The 18,480-nt window shown below is 35.6% G+C and overlaps 1 protein-coding gene across 1 annotated transcript in view; it reads left to right on the top strand.

Annotated features, from left to right (window-relative positions):
- Window positions 1–5,783: 5,783 nt before the first annotated feature.
- The window catches only part of LOC128640364 (collagen alpha-1(XIII) chain-like), a 135,987-nt gene continuing 123,290 nt past the window's right edge, over window positions 5,784–18,480 (top strand). The window contains exon 1 of the mRNA XM_053692860.1: window positions 5,784–6,456. Coding sequence (XP_053548835.1) covers window positions 6,157–6,456 — 300 coding nt within the window. The 5' untranslated portion in view covers window positions 5,784–6,156. The remainder of the gene's footprint in view (window positions 6,457–18,480) is intronic.

Here is an 18,480-nt window from a genome sequence, read left to right on the forward strand (position 1 = left end):
ATCTTTTACAGTCACACACGTTAAACCCCCAAAAATGTAAATCAGTCCACATCCAAAGCATTATACAGTCTGTGCCAGTCTGTGCCAGTCTCTGCCAGTCTCTGCCAGTCTGTGCCATTCTGTGCCCATTATGGCATTTTTATGTTGTCAAATCTGACCCTCCCATGGATATCAGTACCGTTATTGCTGTTAATGTTCTATGTCTTTCCTCTTCCATCTCTGCCCTCTCAAATAAAAATCTCAGCCTTCCACAAATCTTTAGTCCTCGTATCCCACCCAAATATTCTCATTCTGCCTTTTTTTGTAGGTTCCCCACACTTGTCTGTCAGTATCTGAAGTGTGATGAGATCTTTTAGCCCAGGCACCCTGGCACAATAACGCCAATTATCTTGATTTACTGTAAGGTAAGGTTAGGGTTACGGTTAGCAATTTGGGTCAGGGTTAGGGCTTATCAATAGGGTTAAGTATTGGGGTTACAGACAGTGTGGATGTGATTTAATTTGTGATTTTCAGATTTAGAATAATAACTTTTCAGATTATTTTTCGAGTTATATCAGGCTATTGCTGATTTGGTTATATATCATTAGATATGCATAGAAATATCATTAAAATGAATTAAAATATTGGGAGGGGAACTATCTACAGTTTAATAGGATTATACTCCATATTTGATCAACTTTTCAGCTTTACTTTATTGGAAGGAGAAAAATAATGATTACCTTAATATATAACAATTTAAATAGTTTTATTTAACTAAAATAATAACATTATATTTCATTTTTAGTGCTTGCACCTTCTTCCTCACACTTGTGCAGATCTGTTTGCAACACTTTTCTATTTATTGAGCTTCTTAAAACTTAGTATAGGTTGATTCTGTGTACATAGATTTGCATGGGAGCAATGGCATTAAAGGGACAGTAAAGTCAAAATTGAACTTTCATGATTCAGAAAGAAAAGTTTTACAATTTACTTCTCTTATCTTACTTAATTTGTTCTCTTGGTAACCATTGTTGAAAAGCATACAAAGTTAGGCTCAGAAGCAATACAATACTGTGAGCTAGCTGCTTGACATGGGCTCACCCAATGTGTACAGCTAGGATTCAGTGGAATATTGCTCTCCTTCAACAAAGAATACAAAGAGAATGAAGCAAATTTGAGAACAGAAGTAAATCTGAAAATTGTGTGCTATACTTAAAGCCCAAAAGTTTTCTTTCATAATGACCCTGCAGACACAAATGCACAGGTTTGCAAACTGCAAAACCAATATGTGATAGTATCTTCAAGATAGAAAAATTGCCCCAAATAATCTGACAGAAACCTCTGGGAGAGTATGACATGGTGAATGGATTAATAGAATTTAAGGGAAAGTACACTATAAAATTGTTTTTCCCTTAATGTGTTTCCAATTACTTTTTTTACCATTCTGAAATAGGTTTTTTACCGTTCCTGCTGTATGATATAGAAAAGGTGCAGGAGGATATTTGCAGCTTAAAGGGATATGAAACACACATTTTGTCTTTCATGATTCAGATGAAGCAGGCAATTTTAAGCAACTTTCTAATTTACTCCTATTATCAATTTTTCTTTGTTCTCTTGGTATGCTTTGTTGAAGGAGCAGCAATGCACTACTGGTTGCTGACTGAATACATGTGTGAGCCAATGACAATCAGTATATATATATATATATATATATATATATATATATATATATATATATATATATGCAGCAACCAATCAGCAGCTAGAACCTAGGTTATTTGCTGCTCCTGAGCTTTCCTAGATAAACCATTCAGCAAACGATAACAAGAGAGGGAAGCAAATTAAATAATAGAAATAAATTGGAAAGTTGTTTACAATTGTATTCTCTATCTGAATCACAAAAGAAAATTTTTGGGTTTCATGTCCCTTTAATCTAAGGTCAGACTTTAAGATTACTAAGGTGTAGACTGTCCCTTTAACAAAAACATTGTTGCTGACTGGATATTCCAGATGAGAACTTTGCCTGCCCTCTTTAATAACCCACTTATTTTAGTCTTTTTTAGAATAAATACAAAGTCAGTGGCCATGACAAAAAAACATCCAATTAAAATTCAGTAACCACTGACCTTCCTTGTTCTTTGAATCATAAGAGAGCAGAAAAATAAGAAAGACATAAATATTCCCCCTATAAACCCCCTGTATCTACCTTACCACAGACACCCCCACCCCATCTTAGTATCTTGATCATGACACACCTCATCAGTAAGAAAACTTTTTTTGTGTGCCGCCCAGTAACATTTATTTTATCATAAAGTAAAACTGTAAAACATTTTGAAATAATTTCTTACAGATGCAACAAAGGAAGATAAAAAAACTTTAATGTCCTTTAAACCTTGATTGTGCACAATCATTTTATATTTACACTTTCTGAGGCACCAGATCTTACTGAGCATGTGCAAGAGTTTAAAATGTATATGTTCATGAGTCTGTGATTGGCTGATGGCTGTCATGTGATACAAGAAGCCAGCAAATTAAAGAGAATTTTGAAATATGTTAGAGAAAAATCTATTGTTCATTTAAAATTTAGAGTAAGTGATATGAGCATACAAGTTTTATTTTTAATGTTTTTAAATAAACCCAGGAAATGTTCTCATTCTGTTGTCATATATAATTACATTGATTACAGGAGTACCACCGCTGACACCAGGGCTGAAAATGTTCAAAAAAGAATTAAGAAATTATCGGAATTTAAGGTATCTAATTTTTTTATTTTATTTTATAATTCAATCTGACATTCTGTTTAGTTTGTGATTCATATTTTTGGATAAGTTTGATCTACTTTAGATGAATACAGCTATTATACATATATAACTTATTATGTAATTTAACATTTTCTCCACAAAATATGTCTGAATTTCTACATAATCTCCAAGGTTGCTCAGATTTTACCCGGATTTCCTCTCCATTTTTCACGCACATCCACATTATCTACTTTACAGTAATCTAAACAAATTCAGAAGCTGTAGAGAGAAATGGGATTATGGAAAATTGTGATTGTTTTACTCCTCGGTTATGAACCATTCTGGAGCAATCAAATCTTGGAAACATGAAGAGAGCTTATTGGAGAAATGAAACCAGTCTGGAAAACCAATTTAATGTCAGTTGTTTTACATTTTTTTTAAAAAATGCTCTGCACACAAAATCTGCTTTTTATTAGTGACTGGTTTAATTTTTCTTCTTTTTTTCCTTCTTTTATTTACATAGAGGGAAATTAAACACAGTTTTAAATAATGAGGACAGGAAAATGTAATTGTCTTCAATCTTCAGTTATCTCAATGTATAATATTCTTGATAGTTTCAAATAAGCACTTCAAGTTTTTACTTGTGTTTTCTTTTTTGGATAAACGTTTCTCAATAGGTATTTACAAATACTTTAGCCCAAAAAGGAAGAAAGTACTCATCAGACAGGAAACAGTTTGGAGTAGCCACAAATTCAATATGGATGACCAAAAACACAGCATCATCCTATTTAAATAAAACATAATAACTAACCCAGGCCCCCCTGCAATTCCACAGACTCAGTCTTACCCAATACCTAAGTGTTCCAGGACAGTGCCCCTTACAATTACCCTGCAATATATTCCTCCTGCTTAAGAAACCTAGCCATGATGTGACATCAGCTCAATTACCTAACAACAACCTACTCGCACCAGGAAAATGATCAATGACTCCTATGTGACACCTCACTACAATCACACAGAGGACATGGAAGTAAAAATGAATCTCTAATGATTTAGATAGAGCATGATATTTCAGTTTGCTTCTGCTACCAAATTAACTTAATATTATTGGTATCCCTTGCTAAAAAAATACCTAGCTAGGCTCAAGAGCAGCTATGCATTACTGGGAGCTAGCTCTTGATTTGTGGCTACACACATATGTTTCTTGCCATTGATGTTCTGGAGCTGACTTTACCTATGTTTTTAATCACATTGCAGGGGTTAAACACATAGTTAAACACAAGCAATAATAACCTTATATGACACAATACAGCATTACATTTTCACACTTACATTTTCCTCTTTAAATAAAAAGTAAATAGGCAAAACAAACGGAAAACCTGACATTATTTCACTGTTAATGCTTAAACCTGTATTGGGGAATTACATTTTGAGTTTGATGTCCCTTTAAATCACCCTCAGTCTATCTTACATTTGTTCTCTATGTGAATTCATCAAAATAAGTTATTATATGTGGCAAGATCAGCCCAGTGCAGCAGGCACCTGCTAAACTTCTCAATATACAAAAACTATACGCACTGATTGACTTCGGCTCTCTCTTCTCACTTCAAATCTCTAATCCCTCATCTGCCAATAGATTCACCAACAAAACAGAAACAGATGAAGAATCAAGAAGATCCTAACAGGACCAGATTTCACATTAAAACAAAAATATAGGGCAGATTACAAGTGGCTCGCTAACAGATTTTTTTCACTCAATCGCTAACTGCACAGAAAGTAAATTATTAACGTGGGCGGGTTAGCGTGCGTCTTACAAGTTGTTAGGGTGTAAGCAAAACCGGATGTGCGCTAACTTTAAGACTTCGGAAATTGCTACTGAGTTAACTTCTTCTCCCTATAGACTTCAATGGAGCATGCTGTTAAAAAAAGCCTAACACTAATCGCTTCCATGCTAAGCCGACACGAATTAGACCAACTGTGCGAGACATTTCTATATATACCGTATATGATTATTTTTTTTTATGGGGTTTGGCTATTGAAAAGAATTGCAGCAAATAAGATGTTAATTTGTTTTTCAAAATGTTCACGCTTGGCTGATATGTTATTGCACTGTAAGACATCAAGGTGTTTACTGTCCTTTTAAAGGGACGTAGTAGTGCAAAAAATCACATGATCTTATTAATTACTCACAAAGGGGTTAAAAATATAGTTAACACAGTAACAGTCACATAACCCAGCTAATCATCACCCGTGTCTGTTTGGAACCAGCAGTTCATTGCAGCTCCTGAATGTGATTTATCTATGTATGTAACCCTTTTTATTTAAAGGGATATGAAACCCCAAAAAATGTTCACGATTCAGATAGTGCATACAATTTTAAACATTTTTCCAATTTACTTCTATTACTAAAATTGCTGTACTTTCTTGGTATTGTTTGATGAAGGAGCAGCAATTACACTAAGGATACTCGCTGAACACATTGTGAGAGCCAATGAAAAGAGGCTTATATGTGCAGCCACCAATCAGGAGCTAGCTCCCAGTATTGCATTGTTGCTCCTCAGCCTATTGAACACAGAATACAGAGAATAAAGCAAATTACATAATAGAAGTAAATAGGAAGTTTGTTTAAAATCACATTCTCTATCTGAAGCATGAATTAAAGGTTCATGTAAATTCAAAGTGAAACTAATAGTAAGTGCACACTTGTGTGTAAATGTGACTCCTCTGTATAAATACTTTGCGCAGGGTTGTTTTATTTTTGTATTTTACATCTGTTTATAACTATAAATGCAATATATATATAAAGTTTTAACTCATCACTGTGTAACTTGTACAAATAATAAAAAAAAAACTAACTACTAAATTTACAAAGTCTTCCTGCTGCTCTCTATATATATCTGCAGTGAGTATCACTTCAAAGCAAATGGGACTCAGCAGAGAGGTGCTTTGGGGATATAGAAGGGTGGGGGGATAGGTTGTCCCATGAGCAGATCCCTCCCAGGCATTTTGCATAAATAAATAAAACAGTTCTGGGGGTGGAGGAGGTTGCACTGAGGGGGAGAATCCAGCTGGCTCATCTGACACTGCAGTTCAGGGGAGAGACAGAAAGCAGACTGTGTCATGTTACAAACTAGTGTGGAGCAGTCACATCTCAGCTCTCCACCAGTAGAGAATTACACCTTCCCAAATGGGGACTTTCATGTGTAATTTCCTGGCCATTCTGACAAGCAACTAAAATCCAAGCAAAAGAGGGAGCCACAGCCAAGCCTAACATCTGAGCAGAACTTTTCCTGGATCTGGAAGTTTTGCTTATTTTGTAACTACCAACCTTTGGATGTACCTGGTCATCACTGCCACCCTGGACCCTGGATTCTGTCTCTTGGATTAACATTTGGGGTTTATTTATTGTATTTATGTATTTATTGTTCCTCTAGACATGGAAGGGAAGAGCTGTAACGCTGCTAGCAAAGATACCCACGCAAGGAGTGTAAAGTTCCCCCACAGGACTGAAGAGTGCGGGAGGTGCAGCAGGTCTTCTGCCCTCATGGGATGTGGTTTTGCCGGGGTATCTGCATTTTCTCTGGTTCTCAGCCTCCTGTTACACTTTAGAACTTCAGACTTGCAGTCCAGGGTTTTAGATTTAGAGAGGCAGAGATATGCTCAGCTCTCTGCCTCAGTCTCTGCAGACCAAATGGAGACATCTATTTTGGGAAGAGTTGACCAACTGCTGGAAGAGGTCTGTACACATTTACTTATTGCACCTTTTTGCTTTGAATGAAATAACAGAAGTTCTAAAACCACATGCTTGTCAGTCCATCCAGATTCCTGCACAGTCACATCTCTGTTTTGCTTTCATTGCCATTAACTGCACACAAAATATTTACTATATCTTATCTACTACACACTTTCTACACATAATACAATTTACTTAAATGTATAAACACACTGAATAGGATTTGCCCCAAATTATTTGCCAATAAGTTATATTTCACAATTTGAGCTTTCATTCTTTTGTGTAACACACACACTTATACACACACACACATACACACACATACACACACATACTCTTATACACACAAACCCACACACACCCTCACACACGTATTTACACATACACACACACACACTTATACACACACAAACACACATATACACACACATACATACTCTTATACACACAAACCCACACACACCCTCACACACTTATTTACACATACACACACTTATACACACACAAACACACATATACACACACATACTCTTATACACACAAACCCACACACACCCTCACACACTTATTTACACATACACACACACACTTATACACACACAAACACACATATACACACACATACATACGCACATACATATACACACACACACACAACACAAACACGCACACACACACACACACATACATACATACATACACACACACACAAACATAATGTAAACACACACACACACATATATCTAAGTTATTTGAGGCAAACTCAATATAAACAGAAACTAAATATTGTTATAAGTTTTACTATCGATTGTCAGCTCTTTAGATTATAGCATGTCCCATTGCAAGGCTGTTGTATCAATATAGAAAAATCTATAACAATATATAGTAAATGACCAATTGTTTAGCAATATAAGTGCCACAAATTTTCATGAGCACAAATAGACAAACAAATGTGTGGTTAGGTACTTTGGAGTCCCCAGAACTTATCAATAACAATAATAATAATAATAATAATAATAATAAGTCTATATGTACTAACAATACTTTGGGCAGATGGTAAAAAGATTGTAAGCTCTTTGGATGAGCAGATACACTATATTAATATGGTGCATGGCATGCACTGGTGTGCACTGAAGATGAGTGCTTTACATTCCTTGGCACAGGTCTGATATAACAATATATACTGTTGATGCAAAGTCTCTATCAATAAGAGTCTAGTGTTTTATTTTTGTAATTAAAGGTTATAAAATGAAATCACCTAAAACATTTAATTCTGTTTAAAGTAATATTCAGAGGGCAGAAAGGGAGCAGATGCTCTTGTCTTGGATTGTGAGCCAGGACTTCTGGAGAGGACCATTTAGGGGGCTTTGTAGCTGTTTTGATGGTCCTGATTAAAGTTGCATCCCCCAAAGTTTTTCAGACTGGAGTAGTTTGGGAATCTGCATTGTATTTTGTTAGAACATTGTCTCTTTAGATTACATTATTGTTTTAAAATGTACAAGTTTTTTTGCAGCAGTGTGATTGTTCTGTTGCTGATTTGTATCACAATGAATAATTAATGAATTGATTTAGAAATCATATTCTGGTGCGGAGTGAACAAGGCATGGTTCACTTGCCTGAAGATGAAGTGGAATTACCACTTTGAATAAACAGAAGTATCTAGAACATTTTGTAGATTCTGACATCTAAAACACTGTTTCTATATAAGGACTAACCTTGTCTATTTGTATACTGCTGGCAAAATATACTTTTTTGAGGGTTCAGAGTCTCCAGTTGGGTCTATGGTTCCCTATAAAACAGACTTATGTGATATTTATTTATAGAAATTACTGATTTATCTAAAAAGTTTTTTCACTTAGGAAAGAGATCTATCCATGTCACCTTTGTTCAATTTATGGGTTATGGGTCAGGAACGTTTTAGGACAAAATAATCTGAGCAGTTACTTTGCCAACCTGAACTATTCATCTACCTCTCTATAGAGAGTGCTTCTCTACTTTTCAACTGGTTTATCTCACTTAAGTTGAACTATTTTGAAGTTGTAAATATTTATCATGCGTTGATCAATAGAATTTTAAATTTGTTGACCAGCTCAAATCAAAGGGACAACTCATCTCTGGAGTATTATATATCTTGAATCCAACCTACGCACCAGGAATGTGCATTTTACCCATGCAGAGAGTTTAGAAATAAACCATTTGCAGAGAAGAGATTTCTGTGTGTTGCAAATGATATACAGGTTATGGAAATATGAGAGAGCTTTATATATGGCTTAAATTCTATACTAATGTTTATTAGCAGAAATAATTGTTGAGTTAAATTATTTTTAGCAATTTACTGTGAACAAATGATTGCAGTTCTGCTCCATCCACTCTTCAGAGATCATGAAGATGGAGTTTGCAAACTTGTACTGTAAATTGGAAAAAAAGCAAATCAGAACTCTGTGTTCAGAATTAGGGTGAAGTAGATTAACACCTCATTGCTGGCACAAAAAAACATTGATTAAAAGGTAGTAAATTATGGGGTTTTTTTACAGAAAGTGCAAGGTTATTAAATGTGTTAGAGCCACAGGTGTTCTTATTTGGTAATACACGTGTATAATAACTGCAGATTTTTAAGCCACATGTGAAAACACCTGTTAAATATTCTCAACATGTTTTAGGGCATATTGTAAGTTTACATTGTGGTCTCCAAGATTGTTTAACAAGTAAGTTATGTTAACACAAGGGAGCAAATGTTGCTTCTCTTAATAGCCATGAAAGGGTTAAAGGGACATTCAATACTTAATAAATGCTATAGATAATGATGTATTAAAAATAAATATGAGCCTGACAATAATATGTAGACATATACTATATAGCTGTTTAAATATTAAACAAGTGTAAAGTTTAAAGTACCAATGACCTAAGATCTCCGCTCTCGAGAGATTATCTAAAAATTCTTGTCAGTACTGCGAGAGGGAATGTTAGAAAGACACATTTTAGCTATAGGACCGATTTATCAAAGGCTTCACCAGCCTTCGCCCCCCCATACGACTGCAGGTTCTCACAAGAAAACCTGCAGTCCGTATTTATGAAGCAGCGGTCATCAGACATCTTAGGTGAAGAATTTATATCTCCCGGTCTCGCCCGGGGAGATTGACAGCTCCTGCCCGTGGGTGATTGGCTGTGCGAGAGCAAGGGGGCCATTGCACAAGAGCGCAAAATTGCGTTCTTGTGCAATGCTGAATTCAGGCAGCGGAATTCAGCCCACCAGAGGCAAACTGTGGCGGAGAGGGGCGCAAAAAGGTTAGGGAAGCCGCGGCCTGATGACCGCTGCTTCATAAATACGGACTGCAGGTTTTCTTGTGAGAACCTGCAGTCATAGTAGGGGCGAAGGCTGTCGAAGCCTTTGATAAATCGACCCCATAGAGTTGTTCTATCACTTTGCAGGTTCCGGATCACAAACATTACAATATAATGCTCTACATGTTGGTGAATTTTTAATCATTAAGCCCCTAGCCTACATGTTGCTGCTTTTAAAAGCTTGATGTCTTATCTTATCCTCTCTGCTGAGGTATATCTATATATAAGCTACTTAAGAGTATGTATAATGTCTGTTGTCTTTTTAAAGGGACAGTAGTCAGCTTGAGATTTTTTATATAAAATGTTTAGTTTTGTGTAATAAAACGACTTTACAATAAACTTTTATTGTTATCCCCTTTTCATGCTATTTAGCTCTTAAAGGGACATTATACACTCATTTTTTCTTTGCATAAATGTTTTGTAGATGATCTATTTATATAGCCCATAAAGTTTTTTTTTTAAATAAATGTATAGTTTTGCTTATTTTTAAATAACATTGCTCTGATTTTCAGACTCCTAACCAAGCCCCAAAGTTTTATGTGAATACTGTCAGCTACCTTCTCCAACTTGCTCCTGTTTGTGTAAAGGGTCTTTTCATATGCAGAGGAAGGGGGAGGGGGAGTGTCTTATTTGCCACTTGCAGTGGGCTTTCCAGCTACCTTTTCAACAGAGCCAAACTGACAGCTTCTAAGTAAGTTTTTAAACAGTTTTATACTGGATTTTTATATCAGTATCTGTGCATCTTATTCTTTATAGTAGTTTCTATTACATGCAGGTATATGAAAATGAGTGTATACTGTCTCTTTAAAAGATTTTTAATTTTCAGAACGGAAAATGCACTCTGCTGATGTATCAGGCTAACATTGCTACATAAATGTCCCTAATTGGCTTTAGCTGATTAACAACTGCAAAACAATAAACCTTATACTAACTTTATGACAGTGAATAGCCTTGTTGTCTGTAGACCAAAGCCCAGATTGGCTCTTTCAAATAAAGCAGATAGTGGGTGGAGTTTGGCTATTTAAAAAAAAGAATAATTGTTATTTTGTTTTAAAAACGTTTAGAGTTGACTGATATGTTATTCTATAGCAACAAAACAGAAATGTCTTGTGATTACCTAAAGGGACAGTCAAGTCCAAAGAAAACTTTTATGTTTCAAATAGGGCATGTAATTTTAAACAACTTTCCAATTTAATTTTATCACCAATTTTGCTTTGTTCTCTTGGTATTCTTAGTTGAAAGCTAATCCTAGGAAGGCTCATATGATAATTTCTTAGACCTTGAAGCCGCCTCTTATCACATGCTTTTTCATTTGCTTTTCACAACAGGGGAGAGCTAGTTCATGTGAGTCATATAGATAACATTGTGATCACACCTGTGGATTGTGGCAGACACTGCACTAATTGGCTAAAATGAAAGTCAATAGATAATAAATAAAATGTCATGTGATCGGGGGCTGTCAGAAGATGCTTAGATACAAGGTAATCACAGAGGTAAAAAGTGTATTATTATAACCGTGTTGGTTATGCAAAACTGGGGAATGGGTAATAAAGGGATTATCTATCTTTTAAAACAACACAAATTCTGGTGTTGACAGTCCCTTTAATTAAGGTATATAGCCATCTAACTCACTGTACGGTGCATATACAAGTACTGTATATAATTAGATTTGTATGCTCTAACTTAATTTCTGAGCATTTCTGACTTTGATACACAAGGTCAGCGGAAGAATTTTAATAATAGAACTATGATTTCCCTGCCTCGTGGCATCTGGGGTTATGAATCCTCACAATCCTTAGTAAGCGAGTAATTCTGCTTTACTGATGTACAATTTTAGTTATACCACTCAAATTTTCTTGTCTCTAACTCCATTGACAGAAAGGGCTGTCAAACCTCATACCATATTGATGTATGGAATCTTTCTTTGGCTAAGTGTACCAAATTAAAAAATGGTGGCTAAATTAGCAAAAATAAATATATAAAGGGCAAAAAATAAATGTGAGTAAGTATTTTTTGCAAATAAAAGTGTTTATTGCAAAAGCACATAGTACATTTCACTTTTACCTCCCTTTAAAGATGAGAAAAGTCTGATTCACTTCATAAGTTACAAACTTATTCCTGGAACGTTAAGGAGTTAACAATACCATGAATCCTAACGAGTATAATGAATATACTATTTTCTAAAGTGAATTAGTATTTCTTATATCTAGCCCTCTAATCAGCCTTACAAGCTACTAGTAGTAGTAGTAGGGCACTTTAATTAATCAAAATTGACATTTCACCCGTTTTCTTCAAAAACTTACCTTTTACTCCTGACAGCCGCTCCAGCGATTCCCCCGGCCGTCGGAAGCCTCTTCATACGTCAGAAATGACGAATCCGGCTTTCTCCAATCACGGCTTCCCCCCCGGGGGAATTATGGCCTGGAGGAAGCCGGATTTGTCATTTTGGACCCGCAAAGAGGGCTTGCGACGGGCGGAGGTAGCGCTACAGCGGCTGTCAGGATTAAAAGGTACGTTTTTGAAGAAAACTAGTGAAATTTTGATTAAATTTAAGTGCTCTTGTTTTTTATAGGATTATTAAAAACCGGCCACTAATTCATCGAAATTGACCTTCACTTTAAAGGGAGAATTTTTGTTACAAAAAAGAAAATCTAATGTGTTTGAGTATTTTATCACTGCACTATTGATTGAATATAATTCTGTGTTTATCCCCTGTTAATGCATTCAGTGCGCATGAGATTCATGTGGTTGACATTCTGATTGGATGAAAATTCTGAGACAAAAAATGGGCATAAAAAATACATATAAGAATAATATATATAAACATTTGTATATGGTGGGCTGGGGACTAATTAAAGCACAATAATGTAAATTAAAGTCATGGTAAATTGTACCGTTATAGTGTAACGCTAGTCTGAATCTAAAGAATAAATTAAAAGGACATTCATTCATGATTTTGAAGTGAAACAGCTCGCACCGTTCTACTAAAATAACACCTTTCGGCCTCCCAATGCATTTGCAAAACTACTTTTTTAATGATGCTATGTTTCCACCTCTTGCCCAATAGCTGTGCTAGCCATAGGCTAAGTTCCTTTTAATTTAGCCTATAGATTCAGGCTAGCGTTTGAATAACGCTACAATTTACCATCACTGTAAAATAAATTGTATTTACATTTTTATTAATAAACTATATAGGAAAATGGTTACTATAAATGAATTCAACATAACTATATATACTACTCAGATAAAAAAAATATGGTACAAATATACAAGCTTTTAAAGTTAAAGGGACAGTCTACTCCAAAATTGTTATTGTTTAAAAAGATAGATAATCCCTTTAATACCCATTCCCCAGTTTTGCACAACCAACACTGTTATATTAATATACTTGTTACCTCTGTAATTACCTTGGATCTAAGCCTTTGCAGACTGCCCCCTTATTTCAGTTTTTTTGACAGACTTGCATTTAGCTAATCAGTGCCCTCTCACTGCACGGGCGTGGTCACAATGTTATCTGTATGGCACACATGAACTTACGCCCTCTAGCTGTAAAAAACTGCCAAATGCATTGAAAAAAGGGGCGGTCTTCAAGGGTTAACATTTCTCTTTAGCAAGAGCCTTTGTCTACTCCCATGATCTAAGGCAACTACCATAATAGATTTCATCCAGTGCGCTGTGCCCTGTGACGCTGCTTGTGTGACCGCTCAGTGAGCACACTAGAGAAAATCAGATGTGGTGAATGGCTGCCTTTAGAATAGCTGAACCTCTGATTGCTAATTCAAATTTTAATTAATCTGCTGGTAAGACCATTTGGAGGTAAATTATTGCAATTTGGGAAAATATTAAGCATATTTTCTGATTGATCTATCAAGTTGTTTTCCCCCCAGCTTTTCTTGTATTTTAACTCTGAAATTTGTTCTACTGGCCCTAAAGTGGCTATGGTGCAGATCACTCACCCTACAACATGATACGCAGTGATTGTTTGATCAATGCTGGGACATACAGTATATATATATATATATATATTTACTTCTACTATCAAATTTACTTAATTCTTTTGGTATCATTTGTTGAAATTTCAGTTCCAGGGTAGTAATGCACTACTGAGAACAAGCTGACAGGTGAGTCAATTATAAGCCAATTAGGAGCTAGCTCCCATTAGTGCATCTAAATCGTGACATTTTAATTTTGACTCTACTATCCCTTTAAGGGCGCTTTATTTGAATTTATTTTTATGACTTGCAGAATCTCCTCTGTTTTTTTTTTTTTTTAAACCATTTGGCTGCATAAAGCATTGTATTGCACCCTGTGTCAACCAAAGGGTTAAAGGGACAGTCAACCATAGAATTGTTATTGTTTTAAAAGATAGATAATCCCTTTATTACCCATTCCCCAGTTTTGCATAACCAACACAGTTATATTAATGTACTTTTTACCTCTGTGATTACCTTGTATCTAGGAACCTTCTTCCAGCCCCCTGATCACATGACTGTGACTGTTTATTATCTATTGCCTTAAATTTAGCATTGTGTTGTGCTAGATCTTAAATAACTTTCTGTGCCTGAACACAGTGTTATCTATATAGCCCACGTGTACTTTCTGTCTCTTTGTGTTGAAAAGAGATTTAAAAAGCATGTGATAAGAGACAGCCCTCAAAGGCTTAGAAATTAGCATATGAGCCCACCTAGGTTTAGTTTAAACTAAGAATACCAAGAGAAAAAAGCAAATTTGATGATAAAAGTAAATTGGAAAGTCGATTAAAATTAAAAGTCCTATCTGAATAATGAAAGTTTAATTTATACTTGACTGTCCCTTTAACATGCGGCTACCCCCTGAAATATTAGGTTACTAAAGATGGTTTACTGATAGTCATTTGCCCAGTAATTTAATTTCAACTGCATTTAGCTTAAACAGATATTCATCAATGGAGCGACTAAACCTTCTGAGATTATTATTTTTTTGGCATATTTATAAACTCCCCTAATGAGCCTCTGCCGGGGAGATCAGATAAAAAGAACCTGTTTTATTAAACTACAATAACTTAGGGGCCAATTATCTAAAGGTCTCTGGGCTGGCGAGATTATTTAAGGATGCTTTCCAGTCCTGTTTTCCTGGTAGAATTATCTATAGTCACTTTTTACATATACTGCATTTTCATATGGGGAGGAGATGCATATATTACAAAAGTGCACAATTAAATTTGGAATTTAAAAACCATAAAAAATGAATAATTGAACCATTTACACATAAATATGCCTGCATCTGCCTGTATATGGAAACGGAGAGCAATCGGTGATATGAAGGCAGATGCCTGATCGTTACAGACGGTGACACTGTGTGTGTCACTGTGTGTGTCACCGTCTGTAACGATCAGCTTCTTCTGATAAAGCCAAATAGTGGCATAAAATATACCAAAATGGGCCTAGATCAATACCTTGGGCCGTCTTATTTAAAAAATATATTCCGTTTTCAAAGGTAAATCAAAAAATCTAAATCTCTATTTCTGTTTAATCAGGGTGATAGTAAAAATACTAAAAATTCTCCTGTACTTTCATCAAGTTGTTCTCTGAAATTCCCGGTAGCGAAGGTATAAAGATAATTCCACCTGTGAGGGTCGGTGTGAAAAAAAGTCTGATCTGGCGAGGTTTCGATAGTTAGAACCTGGCAGTGCCCATTACTAAAATGAAACTTATAGGGACATGAAACACAAAATTATTCTTCCATTATTCAGATAGAGAATACAATTTTGAAAAAGTTTTGAAATATACTTCTATTATCAAATTCACGTTTTTCTTATGTTATTCTTTGTTGAAGAGATATCTAGATAGGTAGCATACACATATCTGGAGCATCTAGTGCTCTTGCTAATGTATAACATTGTCATATAGTTCTGCCATCTAGTGCTCTTGCTTATGTGTAACATTGTCATATAGTGCTGCCATCTAGTGCTCTTGCTAATGTGTAACATTGTCATATAGTGCTGTTATCTAGTGCTCTTGCTAATGTATAACATTGTCATATAGTGCTGCCATCTAGTGCTCTTGCTAATGTATAACATTGTCATATAGTGCTGCCATCTAGTGCTCTTGCTTATGTGTAACATTGTCATATAGTGCTCCCATCTAGTGCTCTTGCTAATGTATAACATTGTCATATAGTGCTGCCATCTAGTGCTCTTGCTAATGTATAACATTGTCATATAGTGCTGCCATCTAGTGCTCTTGCTTATGTATAACATTGTCATATAGTGCTGCCATCTAGTGCTCTTGCTAATGTATAACATTGTCATATAGTGCTACCATCTAGTGCTCTTGCTAATGTATAACATTGTCATATAGTGCTGCCATCTAGTGCTCTTGCTAATGTATAACATTGTCATATAGTGCTGCCATCTAGTGCTCTTGCTTATGTATAACATTGTCATATAGTGCTGCCATCTAGTGCTCTTGCTTATGTGTAACATTGTCATATAGTGCTGCCATCTAGTGCTCTTGCTAATGTATAACATTGTCATATAGTGCTGCCATCTAGTGCTCTTGCTTATGTGTAACATTGTCATATAGTGCTGCCATCTAGTGCTCTTGCTAATGTATAACATTGTCATATAGTGCTGCCATCTAGTGCTCTTGCTAATGTATAACATTGTCATATAGTGCTGCCATCTAGTGCTCTTGCTTATGTATAACATTGTCATATAGTGCTGCCATCTAGTGCTCTTGCTAATGTATAACATTGTCATATAGTGCTGCCATCTAGTGCTCTTGCTAATGTATAACATTGTCATATAGTGCTGCCATCTAGTGCTCTTGCTAATGTATAACATTGTCATATAGTGCTGCCATCTAGTGCTCTTGCTAATGTATAACATTGTCATATAGTGCTGCCATCTAGTGATCTTGCGAATGTATAACATTGTCATATAGTGCTGCCATCTAGTGCTCTTGCGAATGTATAACACTGTCATATAGTGCTGCCATCTAGTGCTCTTGCTAATGTATAACACTGTCATATAGTGCTGCCATCTAGTGCTCTTGCTAATGTATAACATTGTCATATAGTGCTGCCATCTAGTGCTCTTGCTAATGTATAACACTGTCATATAGTGCTGCCATCTAGTGCTCTTGCTAATGTATAACATTGTCATATAGTGCTGCCATCTAGTGCTCTTGCTAATGTATAACATTGTCATATAGTGCTGCCATCTAGTGCTCTTGCTAATGTATAACACTGTCATATAGTGCTGCCATCTAGTGCTCTTGCTAATGTATAACATTGTCATATAGTGCTGCCATCTAGAGCTCTTGCTAATGTATAACATTGTCATATAGTGCTGTTATCTAGTGCTCTTGCTAATGTATAACACTGTCATATAGTGCTGCCATCTAGTGCTCTTGCTAATGTATAACATTGTCATATAGTGCTGCCATCTAGTGCTCTTGCTTATGTGTAACATTGTCATATAGTGCTGCCATCTAGTGCTCTTGCTAATGTATAACATTGTCATATAGTGCTGCCATCTAGTGCTCTTGCTAATGTATAACACTGTCATATAGTGCTGCCATCTAGTGCTCTTGCTAATGTATAACAGTGTCATATAGTGCTGCCATCTAGTGCTTTTGCTAATATATAATATTGTCATATAGTGCTGCCATCTAGTGCTCTTGCTAATGTGTAACATTGTCATATAGTGCTGCCATCTAGTGATCTTGCTAATGTATAACATGATCATATAGTGCTGCCATCTAGTGCTCTTGCTAATGTGTAACATTGTCATATAGTGCTGCCATCTAGTGATCTTGCTAATGTATAACATGATCATATAGTGCTGCCATCTAGTGCTCTTGCTAATGTATAACACTGTCATATAGTGCTGCCATCTAGTGCTCTTGCTAATGTATAACATTGTCATATAGTGCTGCCATCTAGTGCTCTTGCTAATGTATAACACTGTCATATAGTGCTGCCATCTAGTGATCTTGCGAATGTATAACATTGTCATATAGTGCTGCCATTTAGTTCTCTTGCGAATGTATAACATTGTCATATAGTGCTGCCATCTAGTGCTCTTGCTAATGTATAATATTGTCATATAGTGCTGCAGACACGTGTACACTCCTTAGCTTACATCCCTACTTTTCAACAAAGAATAACAAGAAAAGAAAGAAAATATGAAAAAAGAAGTGAATTGGAAAATTGTTTAAAATTGTATGTTCTTTCTGAATCATGAAAGAAAAAAAATACTGTTTTATGTGCCTTTAAACTTTACACCCAGTTTTTTTCTTTTGTGATTCAGATAGAGCATGTAATTTAAGCAACTTTCTAATTTACTCCTATTATCACATTTTCTTTATTCTCTTGGTATCTTTATTTGAAAAGCAAGAATGTAAGTTTAGATGCCAGCCCATTTTTAGTGAACAACCTGGGTTGTTCATGCTGATTGGTGGATAAATTCACCCACCAATAAACAAGTGCTGTCCAGGGTCTGAACCAAAAATTGTCTGGCTCTTTAGCTTAGATGCCTTCTTTTTCAAATAAAGATAGCAAGAGAACAAAGAAAAATTGATAATAGGAGTAAATTAGAAAGTTGCTTAAAGGGACACTCAATAAAAATTAAACTTTCATTATTCAGATAGAGCAGCCATTTTAAACAACTTTCCAATTTACTTCCATTAAAACAATGTGCAC

This window comes from Bombina bombina, chromosome 9 (genome assembly GCF_027579735.1).
Source record: "Bombina bombina isolate aBomBom1 chromosome 9, aBomBom1.pri, whole genome shotgun sequence".
Lineage (NCBI taxonomy): Eukaryota > Metazoa > Chordata > Amphibia > Anura > Bombinatoridae > Bombina > Bombina bombina.